The following is a 26,992-nucleotide window of genomic DNA, read 5'->3' on the forward strand; positions in this document are numbered from 1 at the left end:
TCAACTTCCTGGGCTCTAAAATCGACTGCAGCCCTAAGATCAAAAAGCGTAGAGGACTTGGAAGGACTTCAATGTCCAACATGAATAGCATCTAGAACAGTGGTTCTCAACGTTTGTGTGACGGCGACCCCCGTCACACAAACGTGCTGCGCATGCTCGGCGCGGCGTGCATGCACGGCGCCGCCCCCATGCATGGCGCGCATGCGCGGCGCCGCCCCCCGAGGGGGGAAAATGGCAGATCGCCTTGTTTGGCGACCCCCGAGAAATGGTCGATCGACCCCAAATGGGGTCGCGACCCATAGGTTGAGAACCGCTGATCTAGAAGAATAAAGATATCCAGTTGCAAGAAAAAGTATGTGAACCCCTTGGGATAACGTGGAGATTTGCATGAATTGGTCATAAAATGTGCTCTGAACGTCATCTAAGTCACAACAATAGAAAAACACAGTCTGCTGAAAATAATAATACACAAACATTACATGTTGCCATGGTTTAATGGAACATAACATGTAAACATTCACAGTGCAGGGAGGAAAAAATATATGAGCCCCTAGCCTAATGACGTCTCCAAGATCTAATTGGAGCCAAGAGTGAGCCAACCTTGACTCCAATCAGTGTGATGATATTGGATGTGTTGCTGACAGCTGTCCTGCCCTTTAAAAACACACACCTGTTATGGGTTTACTGGTTTCAAGAAGCACTGTCTGATGTGAACCATGCCTCGCAGAAAAGAGCTCTCAGAAGACCTACGATCAAGAATTGTTGACTTGCATGAAGCTGGAAAGGGTTACAAAAATATCTCCAAAAGCCTTGATGTTCATGTGTCCACGGTAAGACAGACTGTCTACAAATGGAGAAAGTTTAGCACTGGTGTTACTCTCCCTAGGCGTGGTCGTCCTGTAAAAATGACTGCAAGAGCACAGCAGAGAATGCTTCTTGAGGTAAAGAAGAATCCTAGAGTGTCAGCTAAAGACCTACAGAAATCTCTGGCACATGCTAACATTTTTGTTAACACATCTACAATAAGGAAAACATTAAACAAGAATGGAGTACATGGGAGGACACCACGGAGGAAGCCATTGCTGTCCAAAACAAATATTGTAGCACGTTTGAAGTTTGCAAAAGAGCACCTGGATGTTCCACAGCACTACTGGCAAAATATACTGTGGACGGATGAAACCAAAATTGAGTTGTTTGGGAAAAACACACAACACTATGTGTGGAGAAAAAAAGGCACAGCACACCAACATCAAAACCTCATCCCCACTGTAAAACATGGCGGAGGGAGCATCATGGTTTGGGGCTGCTTTGCTGCCTCAGGGCCTGGACGGATTGTTGTCATTGATGGGAAAATGAATTCCAGAGTTTATCAAGACATTTTGCAGGAAAACGTAGACCATCTGTCTGCCAACTGAAGCTCCACAGAGGATGGGTGATGCAACAGGACAATGACCCAAAGCATACAAGTAATTCAACAAAACAATGGCTTCAACAGCACAGAATACGCCTTCTGGAGTGGCCCAGTCAGAGTCCTGACCTCAACCCGATTGAAATGTTGTGGCATGACCTTAAGAAAGCGATTCACACCAGACATCCTAAGAATATTGCTACACTGAAACAGTTTTGTGAAGAGGAGTGGTCCAAAATTACTCCAGATCATTGTGCAGGTCTGATCTGCAACTACAGGAAACGTTTGGTTGAGGTTATTGCTGCCAAAGGAGGGTCAACCAGTTATTAAGTCCAACGGTTCACTTACTTTTTCCTCCCTGCACTGTGAATGTTTACATATTATGTTCAATTAAACCATGGCAACATGTAATGTTTGTGTATTATTATTTTCAGCAGACTGTGTTTTTCTATTGTTGTGACTTAGATGACGTTCAGAGCACATTTTATGACCAATTCATGCAAATCTTCGCGTTATCCCAAGAGGTTCACATACATTTTTTTTGAAACTTCAGTCTCCCAAGCAAATGCAGATTAGTCAACACAATAATTTATCTGATTGCTACTTATGGCTGCAAAACCTGGACTTTGAAAAAGGCAGATAGACTTGAATTGTGGTACTGGAAACAACTATAGTCATACCCTGGTATTCGATGGCTTTCAAACTCCTCAAATTTGGTACTTGATGCATTTTAATATAAAAATGTTGTCCCCAAATGTTTGTTTGGTACTTGCTTTGGCAGCTTGTTTGGCACAAGCTAGAACTTATTTATTTATTTATGAGACTTATATACCGCTTTAAGTGCAAGCACTCTCTAAGCGGTGTACACCAGTAAGCAATGTATATATATATTTACATTGCCCCCAACAATCTGGGTCCTCATTTTACCTACCCCGGAAGGATGGAAGGCTGAGTCAACCTTGAGCCGGTGAGATTTGAACCGCTGACCTGCTGAACACAAGTCAGCTAAAGTGGCCTGCAGTACTGCACCCTAACTGCTGCGCCACCTCGGCTTATCAGTGTCGGCTGCCTTGTGACTCGCTACTCTTTCTGGCCAAAACAAAGGGTCACGTATTAAGTCACATGGTTTGGTACTTGTAATTTTTTAGTACTTCTCACACCTCCAGAGCCAATTAACGACAAGTATCAAGGTACCTCTATATTATGCATTCCATAATATAGGTGATGATGTGTGAAAGAGGAGCATCGACAGTGCTGATCCATGGAGTGGCCAAGGGTTGAACATGTCTGGATAGATGACGACAATGGCCTTATTATATTCAAGCATTTCTTCTCCATTAGTTAGTTCAATTAGTTTGCTACATTGTTACATTATGAGAAATAATGTACAAATTCTAATGTATGAAAATATTTCAAGCTGATAAACAATTTGATTCCCTTGAATGGTAAACATTCTAATTAATTTTATTCTTAGTGATTTATTTCGAACTAGCACTTATACAGTTCAGTCCTCGACTTACAACCACAATTGGGCTCTGAATTTTGGTCATTAGTCATTGCAGTCATTAAGTGAGGTGCCCACGTGACTGCCTTGATCAATGACCATAATCTCAGCCCTCCCATTTTTGGTTGCTAAACAACCATGTGGGTCATTAAGCAGATGAGTCAAAGAGCTGCCTGCTGAGAGATAGTGTTTGCTAACTTTCTGCTTGAAAAGCTAGCAAACGTGATATTTCTGAATGGCAGAAAGGCTGGAAAGAGCCTTTCTACTGCTCAGAAACATTATGTTTGCTAGCAATATTTCTGAAAGGTAGAAAACTGGAAAAAAAGCTTGGATCTTTGGGATGCAAATTTCCTTGTTCCAGCCCAGTACTGAAGTTCCCTTTTATGCAAGGCAGATTCTGGTGCTGGGCTGAAGAAAAGGGGGGGGGGGGAGAGGAAGTCCTTTCACAGGGGCAGGAGCTTGTCATCTTTCCCTGTCAGCTTCCGTATTGAAGTTCTGGGAAAGCCAGCAGACAATACTGCAAATAGTGATCACATGATAGCAGAACACTTGGCAACCAGACATAAGTGTGTGAACAGGTTGCCAAATGCCTGAAATGGAACTATGTAACTGTGGAGTGATATGGCAGTCACAACTTCAAGGAGAGCTTATAAGTAATTTTTCATGACTGACTCCTGGCTGTGAATGTTTGTTAAGCAACTGATTGTAAGCTGAGGATTACCTGTATGTTAAAATTTAAATCATTTATATACATGAAATATATTTAAACAACAAAAACTATCATAAAATTCACATCAAATCTGTTTAAAACTACTAAATATTATTAAAATCCATGTAGAGAGGCAGTGTAGTGTAGTGGTTAAGACATCAAGCTAGAAACCCGGGGACTGTGGCTTTCAGTCCTGCCTTAGCCACAAAATTAGCTAAGTATTTTTGGGTCAGTCATTTTTTCTCAGCCCTAGAAAGCAGGCAATGGCAAATCACTTCTGAAAAATCTTGCTAAGAAAACTGCAGATGGTCTCCAAGAATCAGATATGATTGAATGGAAGGGGGGAGAAAGAATATCCTGGTATCTAATTTTATAAAATCGCCTTCTCCCATGTGTTAAAAATAATTAAAATCTGGGTTAACAAAAAGTAGACAAAAAGGTATTAGAGATTTTGCTGTTATGAACAACAAATATGTGCTTGGACCAGCAGATCCACATGCCATGAGATATATTTAAAAGTTGAAACCAAATGTTAAAATATTTAGTTGAATTGTGTAGAGCAATCAGTAGAATCTGGCCTGGTTCATATGCAGCTGTAAGTCAAAAAGTGGTTTGTTAGGTTTTGCTTAGTTTTATGTATATATTATGCAGCAAGCCACACAGTGGTGGGATTCAGCCAGTTCGCACCACTTCGGCAAAACCAGTAGCTAATTTTTTGTTGCCCAGGCCCAGAATGGACTTCTGAAAGTGGCATCCACACAGAAAACCGGCTGTTCACATATATGAATCCCACCACTGAAGCCACATATAACAATTAAGGCTTAACTCAATTCTTAAACCCAATCTTTTATATGCTTTTTTTGATTCTAACATCAGCTTATTTTATAATATCTACATTTGTCCATAAAGGACATAATGATTAGCATTGTGTGCTATTGCACAATGAAACTGAACACTGTAAACTGCAACTTGCAGAGCTAGTCTTTCATAGATCAAATATGTATTTTAATAACTTATGCAATTTCTCATTTCTTTAATTGCTACCAATTCTTGTCTTTCTCCTCACTCACTGCTCCCTAATCAATTCAATGTTATAAGGCATATCAATAGTCTCATTTTGTGTGTAACATGGCTTTAAACAAAAAAGAAATGAATATAAAGATTTATTGCAAGCTTAAGTTCTCTACAAGAATCTAGCCAACTAACGGTCAAGGGAACTAAGCAGGAGATAAGAGAGGCATTCAGGGTGGGCTGGACTTAGATCTCTTGCAGGAGCACAGGGACTCGTAACTTATGACGAGTTTGATCCCTTCCTAGGATCAGACTGGTCATCTCCTAAGCCAATTTTTATATATGGTGTTAAACATTGATCTTATTTATTTTAATAATAATATTAAAAATTACAAAGATAAAAACTAATACCAACAAAAACTAAAACAATAAAAAATAGAAAGTGCAGAAAAGAAAAAATTATCAAGAAAAAGAAAAAATGTAAACAAACTATTTCCATCTTCATCCTGACAAGTATAAACAAATTTAATAACTTATTATAGTTTCTTAAAATAAAACATCTCATATCCGATATCCCATCTCTTATCTATGAACAAATTCTTAAAGCTTTGCTGCTTTGGGCCTGGTCAGCAAAACTTTATTAAAACAAAGACAACAACTTTTCTTTTTTAACCTTGATCAAATAAACTAATTTTATATTTCTTCCTTTTACATTTAACAGTGTTTAGTCCCTTCAAATCTGTCCCAGAATTTGATTTCTTTTCATTTTTTTCTTTATCCTTCCTCATATAATTCTTCAAAACTATAATAAGACACTTTTGCAAATCCAATACAGGAAAATTATCTACATCGCACTCTTGGTTTGTTATCTGAATATCTCTTTTAATTATTAAGACATCAGTGCATTGTTGTTGTTGTTGTTTTTGATATCCAATGTAGCATTTCTTTCCATATCATTCTTGTAGCCTGTCATTTTGAAATCCACTTTTGGATCAGTCTCAGTCTTCCCCAATAAATTTGTTTCTCTTCCATAATATATTTAAATGCAGTTTTAAAAGATGCAGAGGCAGACACTTTTAAAATTAACTTTTGGGTCCACATTCAAAAATATTAACTTTTGGGTCCACATTCAAAAATATTTTTAATATGTCCAATGTTAAAACATTTTGCTCCATTATGTATTAATAAATTGTATTTGAATATTCTTGTCCTTTAATTGCAATCTTTAGTTCCTTCTGGTTCTCGCTAGTGTCCAACCTTCTGAGTCTCATCCTTTCATGTTTTTTTAACCAAATTCAAAATGAAAACATTTCTCCATGGAAGAATTCTTATAGTTAATTCCAAAATCTTACTTCAAATCCATCTGGATATTTAGACTGTTTGAAACTAATTGCCCTTTTGCTGTTTATTAAAAAATATGTCCTTAAACTTGTATTTAAAATTTCTTTTGAAAAAGATTCATAGCAAGCTTACAATATCAAACTGTTGACCCAAAGGTTCCTAATAGCTAAAAAGCACTTAACAATTTCCAAAAGTGATTAGAAAAGGAAGTGTGCAGATCCAATGTCCTTTTGAAGGCACCTTTGAGCAAGATGGCTATTCCCTCTGGCTCTAAACCTGCCAGAGATCACTGTCTTGCAGTCTCCTTGCAACTATATGAAATACTTGTGGGAGATTGCAAGTCCTCTCCTTATCCAGAGAGAAATTACAAAGAGCTCATTGACCCCTCAGCATTTAATTCTGCCATGGTCATCTTCAGAACAGTCATCTTTATTTCTTCCCCAGAAGTCCCCCCCCAAAGGACTTTAGGACACAGTATAAATCAAATTGACAAAGAGTTTATAAGCAAAGAGTGAACACTCCAATCTAAAACTGTAAATTCACATTATTATTTTCCATTTTAACAGAATAACCATTTATGCTGTATTGCTTGCTAGATACCTAGGTATGATGGTGATAAATTCCAAATTTTTGGTGCATATTTCAAAATTAAATTCATATTTTAAATCATATTATTTCATAAACTATATACATAAAACATTCATTAGAGCCGAGGTGGCGCAGCAGTTAGAGTGCAGTACTGCAGGCCACTTTAGCTGACTGTGTTCAGCAGGTCAGCAGTTCAAATCTCACCGGCTCAAGGTTGACTCAGCCTTCCATCCTCCCGGGGTAGGTAAAATGAGGACCCAGATTGTTGGGGGCAATGTAAATATATATATATATATATACATTGCTTACTGGTGTACACCGCTTAGAGAGTACTTGCACTTAAAGCGGTATATAAGTCTCATAAATAAATAAATAAATAAAATTCATGGAAATTAAATTAAAATGGAACAATAGTGGGACAAGCCTATGTCACATGTGTAAGCAGGGCTTTTTTTTTTGTCACAGAATGCCCAGAATTGAATTCTGGCACCTTTTTTGGATGAAACCTTGTAAGGTAGGCAAGGCGGGTTGTAAGATGTGTGTGAGTTCCGGCACCTTTTTTTTTTTTTTTTTTTATAAAAAAAAGCACTGCGTGTAAGTATGTCATAATTTTATATCTCCAACATAATAAAGTTGAAAGTCAGCTCTTGGGTAGCCAGCTTAGATGAAATATTTTTTTTTATTTTTAACCAACAAAACAAAACAAAACAAAGCAAAACATAACACACATACACACACAATATTTACTCCTCTCCCTTTTTTTTACAGCGATTGCATAACGGTAATCTATTATTTACATTTCTCCCCTTATTCTTCTTTAGAATATTTGTCCTTATTGCCCCGTTATTTCTTATTTACATTTTTCTTCCTTCGTGTTCTACTTCTTACTAAGAATAATTCATATTATTATTATTATACATTATTATACACATATTTTCACTTTTGACCTTTCCATATTTATTCTCCTCTATTATTTCTAGTCTCCAACCAGACATACCACTTGTTCCATGTTATATAATACTCTGTGTCTTCCTTTTCTTTTATCTCTTTAGTTAATTTGTCCATCTCAGCACAGTCCAGGATTTTTCTTATTACTTCTTCCTCTGATGGTATATTCTCATATTTCCAGTACTGTGCATATGCTATTCTTGCTGCCGTTATTATATGTAAAATTAAGTACCATATTTCTTTACTATATTTTCTGTTTAAAATACCCAACAAAAAGATCTCTGGTTTCCAGTCTATGGGTTGGTCTATTATTTCTTCAATCCATTTTCTTATTGTAGACCAGTATTTTTTTGCAACTAGGCATGTCCACCATAAATGATAATATGTTCCATGTACTTTTTTACATAGATGAAATAATTTTTTGTTGAACTGGCCTTATCTTAAGATATAAGAAATATAAATTTATTATTATTCAAAGGAAACATTTGATATTTTAAGACCCTTAACTATTTATTTTCATTTGCCTGAAACATACATTTTAAAGAATTAAAAAGAGAAAAAATTACAAACAGAAAAAAATGAAAGCACTAAATAAAAAGATAAAATTAAGAAAAATACAAAGGAAAGCATTTGTAGGGGAATATGGTGGCACAGAGGTTAATGATGCTGGAACTGCTTGCTAGAAATGATCTGCATTCCGTCAGTTCAAGCCCAGCTCCATGAGACAAAGTGAGCTCCCATTGCCTGATCCCTAATTCCTACCCACCCAGCAGTTTGAAAGCATGCAATATTGCGAGTAGATAAATGGGTACCACTTTGGTAGGTAAAAAAAAAAAAAACCTTACTGTGTTCATGTGTGTGGAAAGTGGACACCAGCGCTGGACCTGGCTGGACATGAAGCACTGCAACACGAGGCAAAGTAAGGTGAGACCAGTGAAGGAGCCTGAAGTGCTGCTAGTTAATTGGTGTAAAGCTAATTTGCCCTCCCATGGTGCATCAAGAATAGATACACAAACACTGAACAGAATGAACTAGCAATCTAGGCCATCAAGACTGCATTGTGTCTAGCATGTGTAGATTTCCACACTGTATGCAAGTGGTCCCCAATCCTTGTGCCTTGGCGATCAGGCTGGGGGGAGAAAGAGGAACCGGGCCATGCGAGTGGTGGGCCAGCATGTGTGCATGCAGAGTTCTACTCACGCAAGAGAGATGAGAAGCTTTTGGGGCATGATCTCGGCTCCTTCAGGCTTCTCCATGTCAAAAGCTTTTGCAAAGGGATGGAAGGCCTGAAGCAGTGTGAGATCACTCCCCTGAACCCTTCCGTCCATTTGCAAACGTTTGTGGTGCTGAGAAGCCTTTGGGAACATGGTCTCATGTTCCTTTAGACTCATCGAGGCTGCCCAATGCTCCAAAAGTGGATCGGGTGTCCTTCGCAGGCAACCTTGGTGAGTCAGCAAACCTGAGCAGGGTGCGCTCATCCCACTCATTTTCTGTCTCATCACTTTACTTTTGGAGCATTGGGAGCAGGTGGCGTTTGGAGCATTGGGAGCAGGTGGCGTTTGGAGCATTGGGAGCAGGTGGCTGGGGGGAGGGGAAAGAGGGAAACCAGGCCACATGAGTGGCAGGCTGGCATGCCCACATACACAGCTCCACTCATACAAGAAGCTTTTAGGGTGCTGCTCACGAATGGGGCTGCACTACTTGCGTGAGTGGGGCTGCACATGTGTGCCCCCACACGTGCCAACCTGCCACTTGTGCCCCAGTTGCAAATAGGTCACAGCCCTATGTGGCTGTGACACACAGGTTGGGGACCCCTGCTGTATGCCGTACGCTAAATAAATAAGTATCTGTGATCTTTTATAGGCAAAAAACACTTTTCCTAATTCTGAGAAAATCTGACAGAACTTTGACAGGAGTTGCTGTTCTATAACTGTAACAAAGGGGCTTGTATAAAAGACATATAATTAGCATTTAGCTCTTTTATTGTAAGAGGTGCTGAAAGTCTTAAACTGTTATTAATAGCCACTTGCAAAATCAGGCTCTAGATGCCACAATACCACTAAATTAGATTCTATGAGCTATCTAAAGATAAAATAACTCGTCACTAAAAATATCTTTGTTAGTGGAAATATAATGAAGTCTCTAGCACAAGACAAAATGAAAGCATTCAACTCTGACTATGCCGTATGCTAATCATGCAACATATGTGTCATACCCAGTTTGGTGGAGTGGTTAAGGTGTTGGCCTAGAAACCAGGAGAAAATGAATTCCAGTCCACCTTAAAAATGAAAACTAGCTGGGTGACTTTGGCCCATCATTCTCTCTCAGCCCATCCCATGTAACAGGGTTGTTGTGGGGAAAATAGGAGAAGGAAGAACTATTAGGTATATTTACACCTTGAGCTACTTATAAAATAATAAAGGTAGGCTAAAGGTCCAATAAACAAACAAACAAACAAATAAATAAATATCCCAAGAAAAAGTGATAAGAGCTCTTGGGGCTGTAAGCTGGAAGAGCAGTTCCAACAGATCCCAGGTACAACATCAAAATTCTCTGTCCAGAAAAGTGCAGTGTTAGGAACAGCTAAGACTCCCAAGCTTCTGGTAGAGGACAGAGATTGAGGAAGAAACACATACACACACACATTTTTATTAAAAAAAAATCATAAGTAAAAGACAAAGCTAAAGAAAAAATAAGAAAGAAAAGGAAAGGAAAAGGAAGAGAGACAGTGTAAAATGAGAAAGGGAAGGGATGAGAAAAGAAAGAGGAAGGGGAGGGAAGGGAAGGGAAGGAATAGGAGCAGCTTCTGATCTTGTTTTCAGCAGGAATAAACAAACTTGTATATTCCTCCTCCCTCTTTAGTTTTACAGAAATCCCTTTAGTCCCTTTTTTAATCCTTTTTCAGTCATTAAATCCATATATCTTCACTTTTTCTTTTTTTCAACAAAAAGCCCATAAAAGTACTTTTAAAAAAGTAATTAATTGTTTTGTCTCTGATCAGACAATGAGTTTTGTCATATTTGTCCATTCTGACATCTTTACAATTGTGTTTCCTCCATCGCTACACTTGTATAATAGTCTCCCAGTTGTTACCATATATAAAATTAGTCTTCCATGCATCTTTTCTAACTGGCTATCCAAATGTCCCAATAACAAAAAATTCTGTTTTTTGTTCAATATTAGTTTTAAAATTCTTTGGATCATTGTATGTATGTGAATCCAGAATTTTATATTATTTCCACAAGTGCATTTTCCATGGTAAAATGTTTCTGTGTTTTTTCACATTTCAAAAATTGGTTTGAAGTATCTTTTTATTGTATATCCTTAATAATTTCTATGGTATTGTATACCAAGTTTATCATTTTATAAAAGTTCTTTTATAACACATTATGAATTTTATCCCTTTCTCTCCCATTTATACATTTGTATTATATTACTAAGCAGTGCTTAGGTTGCTCCTCTTCTTTTCAAATCTCAACAAATGCTTATACATTGTGCAATCACATGTTCATCATTTATACATAACTGATTTTCCAATTCTACCTTATGTTGTTCAGTTCCGATTACCTTTTTATCTAAGTTAAATAGTTCTCTTAATTGTGCATATAAAAGCATATGAAAACCAATGAAAACTCTTATCGCTCTGTAGTCTAGAATATCTATGCAGGAAGATGTGTATGTACTGATCTGTCACTGCATCATGACCTCTCCTTTAGTTCCAAAACTTTGATACTGAGTACAGGTAGTCCTCAGCTTACAACCACAACTGAGCTCAACATTTCTGTTGCTAAGTGAGTTTTGCCCCATTTTATGATCTTTTTTGCCACAGTTGTTAAGTAAATCACTGCAGAAGTTAAGTTAGTAATATGGTTGTTAAGTGAATCTGGCTTCCCCATTGACCTTGCTGGACAGAGGGTCACAAATACCACATATACCTGCTTTTTGATCACCTTGCACCTTGCCTTGCAGAGTGACAAGCAGCCCAGAATCACCTGGCTCTGGGGTCCTTGCCACACTGCAGCTCTGAAGTTATAAGAAGCCCCTGAGCTACAGCACAATGCCCTTTGCAGGGCAAAACTCAGCCCCAGCCTGTCCCAGAAGCACTGTTGTGTGAAGTTGAAATCCAGCATTGTGGTGTGAAGCTGCCACCACAGGAAGCCCCAGCACCATAGCATGAAGCCATCACCCCGTAGGGTGATGTGAAGTCATCATCCCTGCCACCCCATGTCGGCTATCTCTGCACTCTGCCACTATCCCTGTAGCTTTATACATTTTTTAAAACCCCCCTTCTGTAATTATGTATGTATAAAGATTTGAATATGCTGATCGATATACACTAAAATTCAAATATAACACTTTATATCCCTTCTGAAATGACACACACACACACTGAATTAAATTGCAAAAGGGACAAAATGTCACCTTTGAGGAAATTCCCATATTGTAAGGAATCTTTTGCCTAGAATTTAGAATTTTCTATTGTAGGCATTTTCATAACCATTTAAGGAACAATTGAAATTAAATGCTCATGTTTTCACTTAAGGGCTAATATAATATATTGTAGACTCCTGGTAAGAAACTGATTTAGTTCATACTTACCTGCAACATATAGACTGACATTATCTGCCACCAGAACCAGGTTCTTTTTTCAACTGAGAAACTTCCTAAAAACAGTAAATTTTCTGAATACAATCAGACCACAAGCCTATATAAATGCAGTGTTTATATAATCTAAAATATAATTGTCAAGGTTTTATAATCTGGCAGCCATTTTTATCTTCAGGCAAACCTATAAACATAATATGAAGGTCAAGTTTTATTTATTTAAATCTTTTGTAAATCTTCAATTAGATCTTCTACCCCCCCCCTTTAAGATACTGTATTTAATTTTACTGAGATTTTTGTTGTCTTCTTGGTGAAGATCAAGTCCAAGAAAATGTATATTTCCTAAATTTGGTTGCTGGTCAAGAATGTGATCCTTTTAAACAAGTACAAAGAAAAACTTGTATATTTTTAGCAGGACTGTGGAAATCTTAAAAAGAAGTATTTCAGGTTGCACTGCAACACTTAACTGTTTTTTGAATCATTTCATTTATATAACAAATGTGTATGATGCCTGACTCTCAATAATTCTGTGAAGCACACAACTTAAAACAAGAAAAATACATTAATAACCATTAAAATTAAATTAAAAATAAAATGAAATCTGGGAAAAAGTGAAAAACTGAATAAGGACAAAGTAAAGGGTCTTCACTCTTCCTAGGCAAAAGCCTATGGCTCTAAGGCCTTCTAAACAACAGTGGGTAGAGGTCATCTAGACCTCATGGGAAACCTCACTGCAGAAACCAGATGTTGCTACAAAAAAGGCATACTTCTGTGCTCCCGACACAGTATATTATTTAATCAAAGGGATCTAGAGTGCATCAATCCTGTAAGATCAAATCAACTGGGTAGATACTATGGGAGATAGTTCTCAAGTAACCACACCATATACCATGTAAGGCTTTATAGGTAACAATCAGCACCTTGAATCCCACCTGGAAGCAAACCGGCAACTAGTGCAACTCACAAAGCACATGGCTTACATGGGTATATTAAGAGATCCCCATAACAGCCTGAGCAGCTGTATTCTGAACCAGTTGCAGTTTTAGAATGGTCTTCATGGGAAGCCTCACATAAAGTAAATGAAACAGGAGGTGACTAAGGCAGGGCTTACTGTAAGCAACGTTTCTTGGTCCAGGAATAGACACAATTAGCACATAAGGTGGTTTTGTATAAAGGTCCCCCTGGCCTGGCTGTCACGTGCTCTTCCAGCAGGATCTATGAGTCAAAGAGGAACCACATTGTGCATCAGATCTGTGAGGGGGAGTATTATCCCATCCAGTCAAAAATATCAACTCTCTTGACCATGGAGGGGGGGAGGGAGAAAAACGTTGACCATTCTCTCTTGCTAGAGTTGACTTGCAGCCAATTTCTCCCTCTCGAGCCCTTAAAGCCTCCAGGCACTGAGCCAGCACCCAAACAGAACCATATGCCTGGAATGGAGTAGTCCAGCTCTTCTCCCCCATCAATACTGACTGATATCAGCCAGGGAGAATGGAGGAGAGACACTGCAAACAGTGCCTCCTACTCCCAATCCCGAGTTCTTCCAGTAAGATATCACAGTTGACGGTACCACAAGCTACTGTAACACGGTTTCCTCTCTTGTTTTAACTGGATAAACTATAGTGGGTTTCAATGTAAATACCCCAACTTATTAATAACAGTTTTAAAAATCAAAATCTCCCACACATTTTGGCAATTTTATGCAATGCTTTTTTGGAAGCAAATCCTTTGTGTGAAAGTGAGTTTCAGTGTCCAGAGCGAGAAAAATTTTGCTGATTCTGATTTACTAATGTTCCTGAACTCTTCACAAATGAGCAAAGTTACATTATAACTTCTCTCCAAGGTTATATCAATATGCACACTAACCTTACTAAGAGGTATTGATCAAAACAGTGTTTCTTCACAGAACCTCTTTGCTGGAAAAGCCTAATTTTGGCTACACAACTCTTTTACTGCCAATTCTGTTTGCCGTATTCTTCTGTGAACGTGCATTTTCCTCCTAGACAAATTTTCCCGTTCTAATATCCTTTCTCAAAGCTTTTTATTCCCCACCCCCCTTTATCTTAGACATAACACCTTTTCTTCCAATAGTTATAACAGCTTGCATTTGCTGCAAATATAATTTATGTCCCTTCAAGCAGAAAAAAATGGCATATAAACTGTAGGTTACCACAAGAGCTCTGTCATGGTGCTAAAATCTCAGGATAAAACTAATCACCATTTTGAAACTTCTATCAACTTTGTTTCTGAAGCTTTTACGCAAAACACTTTGTTGATTTAGTTCAGTCCAGTCATTCATTTGAAATAAAAGAAAAATGTTCTCAAGAACTGACCTGCTATGGCTACTGATATATTAACTGTGTATTCACCAAAATATCTCAGGCAAAATGGGAAACATAAAACCCCTTAAATAACAGCAAATCATAGAACTCAGCATCCAAAATATATGCAATGCTTCCATACCCTGAGACCAATGTACCGTTCTTTTTAGTAGTATATGGAAACTGAATTATAGGCAGAATCACAGAGCTTAAACCCATAAAAATCCATACACACACATACATGTATAATAAGGTAAAGGCTTAGTATACACTATAGTACCATGCAAACTGCTCACCTTCAGTTTCAATGTACTATCCATATCTTAGCTAATATAATTTGTTATAGTTTGCTATATTTGAAAATAATATAGATAAGCAAGGAGGGAGGGTTATTCATGTTCTCCCACAAATAACTTTTTAAGTCCAGTTTAGAATACTTCTATATAGTGGAAGATCTATTGTATTTGCAATCACATAATTTATGTATATACACATAGTGAATGAAGAATAATACTGGGTCATTTCTAGAGAGTGATAAAATTACCGTAGGGAATCATAAACATGACTTCCCAAATACAGAAGAACAAATCAAGCTAATTAATAATTACAGTTTTCAATGCAATGGAAGCATGATGAAGCAAGCCACTAATAACAGTAAAGAAGCACACCAGAGATATATTTAATGTACAGGAAGACCTTACTTATTGACTGCCTCATGCAAAGTTATAGCGATGCTAAAAAATAACTTTGAGAAGAGAGTGCGCATTTATGACCTTTGCAGCCTCTCTCTCTCTTTCTTTCTCTCTTTCTCTAAGTTGTATGTCAGCCATTAATTAGTTTTTATTTTATTTATTTATATTTCATGTTTTTGGTCTATCTCCTTCAAGGAGTTAGCACATGTGCTTGACTCCCCCCCCCCATAGAGTCAAAAAATGCCTAACAAGGGAGTTCTTTAAGCAATGTTTCCTGTGTCTGACTCATTCACCCCCACATAAAGAGTGGAAAGATTGGAGAGGAAGGTATAAGAGCATAAGCAGGCACACAATGGTCAATACACACTGAAAGGAATGCAGTACCACCAGCAATTTACAGAAACATTAATTCTCTTATTGCTATTCAGTCGAGTGAATATTCCAAAGAGCAGAGGAATAGGGAAAAAGAAAAGCTGGTCTTAAGCAGTCATGATCATGTGATTTTCCACATAACAACCACATCTTAGCTATTATGTGTTGGCCCTGAGGACTACCTATACTAATATTTATATATTATGAAAAGATAAACTATATATACAGTATATATGTGTGTATATATATATATATATATATATATATATATATATATATATATGACAGATAGATGGATGGATAGATGGACATGGACATGGACATGTATAAAGTTTCATCTATCATTATATCTTTTGGTAAAATAAAGCGGATAAGCAGATTCTGGGAAATCAACAAAACAGCGGACAGATAAGGAACAAATATCACAAGTTGGGAGTTTGGGAGGGAGAGGGTGCAGGACAGACCCTAAATAATATGGTCTGTTAAGAAAGTTTTGTGCTGATCTTCAAAATATGTGTGATGATTCACCTCCTACTTGAAGACAACTTAAGCATGTATTAGAAGTACAAGTTTTTAACTTTGTTGGAGGAAAATATAAAAGAGCAACACACTAGAAAAGCTAAAAACAGATGAAGTTCCTCAGAAATAGAAGGGAGAAAGAGAAAAAAACCATTAGAAAATACACAAAAAAATGGAAGACTCTGACCCAGAGACATAATAGGTCAGTTGGTACTTATTACCAATGAAGCTGTCAAGCCTAAATGACCAAACCCATAAACACAGAATTCAAACTAGCTACTTCACTGTTCTACACCCTCACAGGAATCTTTCTGGACTGGCAGATTCCACTGGAAAAGATTAGATAAGGATAAAGACACTTGGGGAGGGAAGGGTCAGACTGTGCCCTCTTGTGTTTACATAAATAATCCATGCTAATTCATTTGAATTCTCCAACTGGGACATTTGCTTTCCAACATCAGCTCAGCATATGGTAAACCTGAGTAAACCCTCCCAAATCTTGCTCCACGGAATAGGGCAAAAGACAAAACCTCTGGTCCCAGGGACCGACCCAGATTAGATTTTGCAATAAGGTTAGAGTCTAAATCAAGGCAACTCAGAGAGAGATTAGTCACCAAGGCTGTGAAGATTAATATTAGACTCTGCTACTGAAAAAATACATGGGCCTGACTCCATCTGAAACCCTATCAACTCCTATACAAAGGCTCATAGAGCACTATCAGGCTAAGTAAGAAGATACACTAGAGAAGCACTGGCCAAAAGGATAAGTGCTGTGTTCTCCAAAGAACCATTCAAGATGTACTGCAGTGCAACAACACAGAAATAGCACAATAACCAATAGCAGAAAGTGAACAGTACTGGAAGAAAATATGAAAGAAAGAGAATGCAATATGGCTACAGGACCTGAGAGCAGACCACAGCAATCTCTCAAAACAAGTACTAGTTACTCTCACAGTAGCAAATATACAATAGTGGGTCAAGAACGTGAAAAGCTGGACACCTGGTTCGGACATCGTCCATACCTACTGATTAAATAAATTAATAGCAGTACATAAATGCCTAGCAGCACAGATGAGCCAGCTGTTAGAAGCAGATTCCCACCCAAAATGGCTAACGCAAGGAAAAACAGTGCTGATCATGAAAGATCCCACAAGGGCAGAGCACTGCCCAACTATCAGCCAAAACCCACCTCCCCATAACGTGAAAAGTCCTATCAGGCATCTTAGTCATCAAGCTACAGGATCATATGGGTCAGTACATGAGGTCAGATTGGAAGGCCATTGGGAACAATCACATGTAAATCACACCACATATTCATTTCATATTTGAAATATTTGTGGCCCTCTCTTAGGCTTTTTATAAAATGCAAATCTTGCAGTACTTTCATTCTTCATGACTAAGTTATAGCATATATTGAAATATAATTTAAATAACACATATTGTAATTTTACAGCAATTTCAGCTTCATCACAGCCCATCTGGCCTGAAATGTTCTTGCAATACTATCAAAGAAAACTAGAACTGCTTTAATTTATTCATTCAGCAAACATAACACGGACAATCAGTTTAATTACAACCAAAGCTTAGTAAATGTTGGACCACTGTAAGGACATGAAACTATACACCCACTTGTTTCCTTTGTCTATGGTCACATGGAGCTGTTCTACTACTTGAAAAATACATGTTCTGAGAAAATTCTTTGATTCAATAATAATAAAATAATAACTGTGAGAGATCCATTAGATTTAATATATTTGACACATTATGATTCCAACATGAATTATGGTTGTCTTGTTTTGTCTTAATATTCACAATAATGTTAATATGATTTAGGGGAAAGGAATACAATTTAACAATGACAATATGATGTTAAACTACATATAAGGAATGAAGAGCTTTGAAATTCTCTTTCTTGGAATTAATAAATAAGACAATTCTTTGTGGTTGGAAAGAAATAATTAATCCCATCATAATATTTTGGACGGAAGAAATGTGTTCACTCCCACTCTTTGAAGTAGTCTTTTATCAACATAATTGAAAGATTGGTCAATATTATTCTATGTTGACTGAGTTTAATCTGTGGTTAAAAACTCTTACATATCAATCCTTTTTGGGGAGACGAGGGAGTACTGGGATTTGTTGTAGTTATTTGGAGTTTCCTCCCCATTTTTAATATCTTTATTTTGCATTAAGGTTATTGTCTTGTTTCATTCATTCATTTATTTATCAAATTTAGATACAACCCATCTCACCTGCAGAATATCTCTGGCCAGTGTACATATACTTTTGTACAGTGTACATACTATATACTTATACTTAGCTTCTTGGATGAGAAGTGAAACATCTTCAAGAAAAAACGAAGAAAGTCCAGTTGCCTTTTGAAAAGCACTTTGGGACAACCATGACATGGATGACTGAGAATCTCCATAGACATTTATTTTTATACAGTATAGCAATAAAAAATTAAAAAGTAAAAAGAATAGCAATTACATAGCACTGGTTCAAAGAAATAACTTGAAGTTTTTGTGCTGGGTAAGTCTAATTTGAAACGGAACTAGGAATATTAGTACTTAAAAGATTAGAAAAAGTAAGAAATTTGAATGTTCATATTTCAGGAAAATTGGACCTATAGATTCCAAGAGAAGTAAAATGTTGAGTCTTTATTTTAAACTGTCTATTCCAAGTCTTTTGTTAAAAAAAAATGACGGTGGAAAAAGAAATAAGGGGCACATTCTTAGCTAACACATTATGGAATTTTCTAAAACCATATTTAGATAGATTTTAAAATCTATCAACAGAATAAAAAGAGGAGCAACACAGGAATAATTTCCATATTTCAAATGATCCAGCGACATCAAAACCCAGATAGTTTGCAAATATCAATTCATAGAATGACTAATAGAAAAAGGACATAAGTAGAAATCACTTGAATCCAAAGAGAAAATAGAAGTCAGACGATAGAACAATCAGGATAAAAAAACCCTAACATTGGATCAATTTTTTGTGACAGTCATATATTGATAAATGACCAGGTAAATTAAACTCTAATTCCATTAATTGTCAACTTCAATCTGATTATTTTTGACTATGATAATGCCAAACTATTTAAACACATATTATTCCTAAAAAATAGAAGTAAAATGAAGCTTAACATTTCATTTTTGTCATGTTGTTATCCAAAGCTTAATTTTTGTAATATTCAACATTTAGAATAATTAATCATGTATGAGGTATTGATTTGCCTTCAGTTCCATAAGTCAACATCTTTACAATATACATTTTCATTTGGAAAATGCTAATTTCTGACCTTTGTAGGGAAGTCTTCATATGTTTGCCAATTAGCACCAGTGCTTCTGATGTTTTATTAAGATGTTGAAACGCCTAAAAGTTTTTCTTTTACAAAGTACACAGAGATAAAATTGGAACATGTCTTTCATGTCAAGTTAACTCTGGAACAGGCAGTTTAAAAATAGAATTTTGACAGTGAAAGCATATCAGTATTTAATTAATTTTCCTCTTTCCTTCTTTTATAATGCAGAAATTACAGCAATTCATTCCAACCAAAGATGTATATGTTTCTTGAACATTTGCCTGTTGGACTATAGCTCAAAATAATAGAATGAAACAGGTGATAAACTCGTTCACTATTACACTACTGCAGAGCATAAAAAATAGATTTTCCATTATTCACTGGTCTAAAAATAAGACTTAGTCAATTATAATTGAATCATAAACCTTAAATTAAAATAAGGCTGCAGTTCTAAACGATCTTATTTGAAAAGTTAACATTATAAAAATCAATGGTCCTTACTTTAGGAAAAATGTGCTTCGAATAGGAGTACTGTTGAGAATATAGTTATTTTGTTACACAAATCAAACATGTCAGTGTAGTCTATACTATTAGTGGAATCTGAGCAGCCATATACTGATTAGCCAGATATTATAATCTCTAGAATCTACTAATTTGCAAAGAATAGTGGGTTTGGGTTATAACTGGACTTTGGTTACACTTATGGCATACAGGACAAAATGACCAGCACTCTCCATAATTAACGACGAATGTGGAAGTGGAGAATAATAGAACTTTTTTTATTTGTTTATTTTTCAAATCTTTAAACCACCTATCTCCCTCAGAGAAGGGCCAATAAAATTAGCATTAAAATCAGAATAATTTAACATTAAAAAGTTTTAAAATTATAAAAATAATATAAAATTTCAAAAGATGAGAATATATGCCATATAGAACATCTAAGATTGGTAATGTACTGTACACCTTTTCAATCCTATTAAAAAATGTGAAAGTCTCTATCTTCATAGTAATAAGAGAAATAATCAAAGCCATAAGGAGATAAATATTTATAAGTTCCTCTAGTGGTAAAACCATGACATATGGAAGATTGCAATTTGTTAAGAGAAGTTAAGTAGATGATGGAGTGGACAGGAGAGAAGAAGAGAATATGAAGAATGTCAGGCTTTACTCAGACTGGAAGACGAAAAGGCAGAGATTCAAGCACACAACTCTTTGATATGGTAGTTATGTTATTGATACAAAAGTCATAATTAAAGTATAAAACAATAACTATAAACTTCTCTCACATACACATACACCCACATATTTCATCGTGCCCATTGTGTTATTAATGTGTTGCTGTTGTCCATTTCTATTTGTGTTATCAATGTGTTACTGTTGTCCATTACTATTTGTACTTATTCTGTTGGGTTTGTGTGTGTGTGTGTGTCCTTTTTCCTCTTAATAGATTTAGAGCTCATAGTTTCTCTGCAGGAGGCACAACAGACAGCTGACTTGGATACTTCTACTGTATTGAACAGTAGTAGCAAATTAAGAAGTAGCTGTATTTCCTTTCCTTATTTTTTATTTCATGTCACTAATTTCTATGGCTTATTAAATGTACACTTTTTCTGCAAAATACCTCTTAGGCTAAGTATGCTATATGAATTAAGGACATGCAGTATTTGTTGTTTTGGGAACCGAGCACTGCAGAAAACTTGGGAATGCCCCCTTTTCCTCTAATCCATGCTGATTCTCTTCCTTTTTGTCATTCCAGGAGAATTTCCAGAAGTAAATCCTCTAAACTGAAAGTGAATGCTCCAACACTGGAAGTTTTTAGGAAGAGACTGGACATTTCTGTCAGAAATGGTGTAGGGTTTTCTGCCTGAGCAGGGGGTTGGACTCGATGACCTCCAAGGTCCCTTCCAACTTTATTATTATTATCGATCATCGCACAGTCAGCCAGATGTTCAGACTGGATTTGGCATTTTGTCTACCTATCGAGTCCTTACCCAGGACCTGGGATAGGCAGATGTGGATGTTTGATGGTATTACAGATATCATTTCAGGATGGAAGCAGTTCCTAGTAAGGCCGCCTTTGCAATTGACTAATAGCGAATTTGTCAATGCCAATGGTGTTCAAGTGGTGCTCCAGTTGTTTTGGGATTACACCCAAGGAGCCTATTACTATTGGTACTACCCTTGCTTGCTTTTGCCACAGTCTTTCTATTTCTATTTGTAGGTCTTTGTATTTTGTTATCTTCTCCAGTTCTTTCTCTTCTATTCTGCTATCTCCAGGCACTGCCACGTCCACTATCCAGACTTTTTTGTCTTTCTTATCGACAATGTTAAGTCTGGGGTGTTATGTTGCAGGTGCTTGTCTGTTTGAATTCTGAAGTCCCAGAGCAGTTTAATTTTATCATTTTCTATGACTTTCTCTATTTTATGATCCCACCAGTTTTTGCTTACAGGCAAATATTTTTTGCAGATCTTCCAATGCACCATTGTTGCTACTTTGTCATGCCGCTGCTTGTAATCAGTCTGTGCAATCTTCTTGAAACAGCTTAACAAGTAGTCCACTGTTTCTTCAGCTTCTTTGCATAGGCGGCACTTACTGTCTGTTGCTGTCTTCTCAATTTTGACTTTGTATGCATTTGTCCTTAAGGCTTGGTCTTGTGCAGCCAGAATTAGTCCCTCGGTTTCTTTCTTCAATTTTCCTGCTCTTAGCCATTGCCAGGTCTTGTTATTATCTGCTTTCCCAGCTATTTTTTTATGTATTGGCCATGTAGTGCTTTGTCTTCCCATGCCTCTATTCTGTTCTTCATTTGGTCTTTCTTGTAGGCCAGTTTGGTCTCTCCAGTAGTTAGTAAGCCTTCCTGATATACTAATTTCAGTGCATCTTCATCATTGTTCTTCAGATATTCTTCCAAAGCCATTTTTTCTTCTTCAACCATCTGATGTACTTGTAGCATTATTATTATTATTATTATTATACTATTATTATTATTATTATTATGGATCATCGCACAGTCAGCCAGATGTTCAGACTGGATTTGGCATTTTGTCTACCTATCGAGTCCTTACCCAGGACCTGGGATAGGCAGATGTGGATGTTTGATGGTATTACAGGTATCGTCGCAGGATGGAAGCAGTTCCTAATAAGGCCGCCTTTTGCAATTGACTAATAGCGAATTTGTCAATGCCAATGGTGTTCAAGTGGTGCTCCAGTTGTTTTGGGATTGCACCCAAGGAGCCTATGACTATTGGTACTACCCTTGCTTGCTTTTGCCACAGTCTTTCTATTTCTATTTGTACGTCTTTGTATTTTGTTATCTTCTCCAGTTCTTTCTCGTCTATTCTGCGGTCTCCAGGCACTGCCACGTCCACTATCCAGACTTTTTTGTCTTTCTTATCGACAATTGTTAAGTCTGGGGTGTTATGTTGCAGGTGCTTGTCTGTTTGAATTCTGAAGTCCCAGAGCAGTTTAATTTTATCATTTTCTATGACTTTCTCTATTTTATGATCCCACCAGTTTTTGCTTACAGGCAAATGATATTTTTTGCAGATCTTCCAATGCACCATTGTTGCTACTTTGTCATACCGCTGCTTGTAGTCAGTCTGTGCAATCTTCTTGCAACAGCTTACCAGGTGGTCCACTGTTTCTTCAGCTTCTTTGCATAGGCGGCACTTACTGTCTGTTGCTGTCTTCTCAATTTTGACTTTATATGCATTTGTCCTTAAGGCTTGGTCTTGTGCAGCCAGAATTAGTCCCTCAGTCTCTTTCTTCAATTTTCCTGCTCTTAGCCATTGCCAGGTCTTGTTATTATCTGCTTTCCCAGCTATTTTTTAATGTATTGGCCATGTAGTGCTTTGTCTTCCCATGCCTCTATTCTGTTCTTCATTTGGTCTTTCTTGTAGGCCAGTTTGGATGATGATGATGATGATGATTTACTTCAATGTTGATTTACATCCAGAACCTTCTGAATTGCCTCAGTTACTGAAGCTCTGATTTGGAGGATGTACTTCTGCAAATGAATAAACTGTCCCCAGAGCAGTATGGTCTGGGAAGAGGGTCAGCATGGAATTTTCTGGAATGTCCTTGGAATTTTCTGTTCTCACATTCTGCACATCTCTAGTAATAATGTACACATATACAAGCCTTACTGTATCCCTTCTAATTCAGCCTAACAATATTTTCCTTCCCATTTGTTTGTTTGCTGCTGTTCTTCATACAGTTCAATAAAAAAAATCCCAGATGCCAAAAAATTCCTTTATTATAATACATTACTAAATCTAAGTACACAAATATCAGACAAAAATAAGCTTTCTGATGCACCTTTTAGATTAAATTAAATTTAAATTAAAACTGTGTTTTAAAAGTAGTCTCTGAAGCCTGTTTACACATAAAATATACTAGTTCTTACATATGACTCTTACATAAATTATAACAATATTCTTATAGCATATTTTAGTCTATATGATTTATCATTTTAGTTACCCATATTTTGAAACTATTGTTTGTTATTTATGAAATTAAAGCACATTTTTGCACAAACATTTTAAAATATTTTCCAAATATAACCATCAGTTCATTTTTATAATATAACTTGCTTTTGGGAATTTCTTAAACATAAAGTTTTACATGTTTGATTATTTACACATTTTTGTTACAGCACACTTTTAACTACCAACATGGTAGTTTTGGTGACCTCCAAGGGTATCTTTAATTAATACATATTTAAAAACAAGTAAATAAGAAATCCTTTGGTACTATCAAAATATTTTTAAAAGTAGACTTCCTGTCACTTGAATATTTATTAATTCTTTAAATTTATCAACTCTGTGAGGTTTATTTTTTGACATATTATGCACTACAATAGCCTTTGACTTACAACTACAATTGAGCCCAAAACTTCTATTGTTAAGTGAGACATTTGTTAAGTGAGTTTTGCCTCATTTTATGAATCTTCTTGCTACAATTGTTAAGTGAATCACTGCAGTTGTTAAGTTAGTAACACCGTTGTTAAGTGAATCTGCCTTCCTCATTGATCTTGCTTGTTAGAAGGTTGCAACTGTCATAAATATAAGTCAGTTGCCAAGTATCTGAATTTTGATCCTGTGACCATGGGATACCATAATTCTAAGTGTGAGAAATGATCAAAAGTCACTTTTTTCAGTGCTACCGTAACTTTGAACAATCATTTCTGTTAAGTTGAGGACTACCTGTAATTCATTATAATCAGAAAGCCTTTTCTTCCAAAATGAAGCATTAGCCTTCAGTTCGGTATAATTAAATAAAATATTGATTTATGATTTTACATATACAAATTCATAGACTATATGTACATATACACACACTTTATTTTTTTTAGTCAGATTTTATGTTCATTTTCTTGTTCACTCTTTCTGAGAATGCCTGACCCAAAAAAACTACTTCAGCTGATTATGATACCACATCTTGGATTATTTTCAGTCACTTGCACAGTTTTAGACTTTCAACAAGTAATTGGAAAGTGCTGGACCAGATCCAGAGAAACACAAGGAGAAAAAAGTAAAAAGAGCTACTTTCCCATTTAGCCTTGCCTTCCTTCCTAGAGACCTCTGAAAAGCCCAATGGCCTGCTGAGCTCTTGCTGACAGAACTGAAATAAGACAGAAAGGTATTTCTCCCTTGCCATTTTTGGACCGAATGTAAAATGAGTTGAAATAGATTACATGCTGGTTGGAGGACATTTCAGGGAGGCAAGAAGATTCACAATTCTTGTCACACATTTCTGACCTACCACACAATTTGCATTTCTTCCCCCCCCCCCCCCGATAATACTTTTTGCAATTTTGGGAGAAGGAAAGGGGGGAAAAAAAACCTGAAAGATCAAAAGAGAATGGAAGAACATTTCTGCTATCAGTGTGATGTCACAGAATTACCACAAAGTATGAACAAAACTTTCTTCCAGGTTCCATTTTGCCAATTTTTCTCAAAACAGCAATAGTAATTTCCAAAACAGTGAACCAGACATTGATTATTTCCATTTTTAAACATTTATGTTGTGGTACTCCAAATAATGAAAATACAAATTTAAAAAAATCACATATCCTTGTAGGACTGCCTGGGTGAAGGAAAACAGTTGGGTCTCTGCCCAGGTTATGGGTTTTTGTTTTAGGGAAGGCAGATGATTCAGTGCAAAACCACACACACATAGATTAAAAGAAGGAAAATGCTGGATGGCACCTGTATATGTGGTGGATACAGCATTCTAAAACAGGCAGGAAAAGCAGAGAAAGGATGGTTTATTTTTGTTTTGATTACAACTAATGCTGCAGGATAGAGTGTTACCTGGTAAATGTGGCATGAAGTGGAAGTCCAGAGATTCTGGCCCTGAGACAAGGAGGGAAGAAAATCTTTGTGAACATGTAGAGACAGGGTAGATGGACTATGTTGTGTTTATGGATTTTCAAATAGTAAATAGTGTCATAATTATGACACTTCAGATATTGAACAGTGGTACTGGGAAAATTAAAGCTGTGGCAGGAAGATAGCCAAGAGAACTCACACTCTATTATCAGTCATTGAGATAAAGAAGGAAAAAAGAAGCTGAAATACAGCAGAAGCGAAAGTGAGAAATTGAGAAATAAAATATGTCTGAGCAGTGCTTTTTTTCTTAAAAAAAAAAAAATGCCGGAACTCACACACGTCATACAACCCACCCTGCCTACCCTACAAGGTTCTATCCAAAAAAGGTGGCAGAACTCCGTTCTGGGCGTTCTATGAGAAAAAAAGCCCTGTGTCTGAGTGTATATGTCGTTTTGTACTTATTAGCAATAATACCTAGACTTATATACTGCTTCATAGGGCTTTACAGCCCTCTCTAAGCAGTTTACAGAATCAGCATATTAACCCCAACAATCTGGGTCCTCATTTTACCCATCTCAGAAGGATGGAAGGCTGAGTCAACCTTGAACTGGTCAGGATTGAGCTCCTGGCTGTGGGCAGAGATAGCCTGCAATACTGCATTCTAACCATTGTACCATCACGGCTTACTAGGTTTTACAAGCTATACATTATATTTTCACTTGCATATATTAGCTCACACTACTGTATTATTATAATCATCTTAGAATAAACTCCTTCATTATTTAAATGCTGTATTTTGTGTGCATGTGTATCAGCTCCTACCCTGACACTCCTCTGAAATCCTTTAAAATATACAGTATACAAACATTGTATTACATCTACTTATAATCTACCAAAATATTTTAGATAAGTATTAAAAAATACTGATATAGGTCCAAACATATTCAGCAATGGAATGAAATGAATGTAAAATTGGGAAAACACAAAGTTAAAAAAAACTCAACTGACATACAGATCCTTTTTTATGTTATTTACGTAGAAGACCTTGTGGGAAAAATTGCAATATTATTTCATGACTGATAATATTCAAGAAAAGCAAAATGAGTTAATTTATAAACATGCAAAAGTCTGCTGCAATGTGCTTTACACTAAAATTGGAAAAATTACTCTGGAGCATAAGAGAAGATGATCACAGCACCTATTATAACTTACTGAAGGAGCTGTGCCTGTTTTAATAAATTACATGCTCCTCTGTTCCAAACCACCATTTCCCAATCAAGTTCAAAGTACTGCACAGTCTGACTCTTATCTTTACTATGTTGTAGTTGCAAATG

General features: G+C 36.6%; 1 protein-coding gene across 16 annotated transcripts in view; it reads right to left on the bottom strand.

Annotated features, from left to right (window-relative positions):
* The window catches only part of GPHN (gephyrin), a 252,541-nt gene that overhangs the window by 217,163 nt on the left and 8,386 nt on the right, over window positions 1-26,992 (bottom strand). The window contains exon 2 of one of the 16 annotated variants that reach the window (XM_039326887.1): window positions 25,641-25,682. The exons of the other annotated variants lie outside the window; for them this stretch is intronic. Within the exon in view, the coding sequence (XP_039182821.1) occupies window positions 25,641-25,682 (42 nt within the window). The remainder of the gene's footprint in view (window positions 1-25,640; window positions 25,683-26,992) is intronic. 16 annotated transcript variants of the gene reach the window in all.

The sequence above is a fragment of the Crotalus tigris genome, unplaced genomic scaffold, assembly GCF_016545835.1.
Source record: "Crotalus tigris isolate CLP2741 ecotype Arizona unplaced genomic scaffold, ASM1654583v1 scf7180000024346.1432988, whole genome shotgun sequence".
Lineage (NCBI taxonomy): Eukaryota > Metazoa > Chordata > Lepidosauria > Squamata > Viperidae > Crotalus > Crotalus tigris.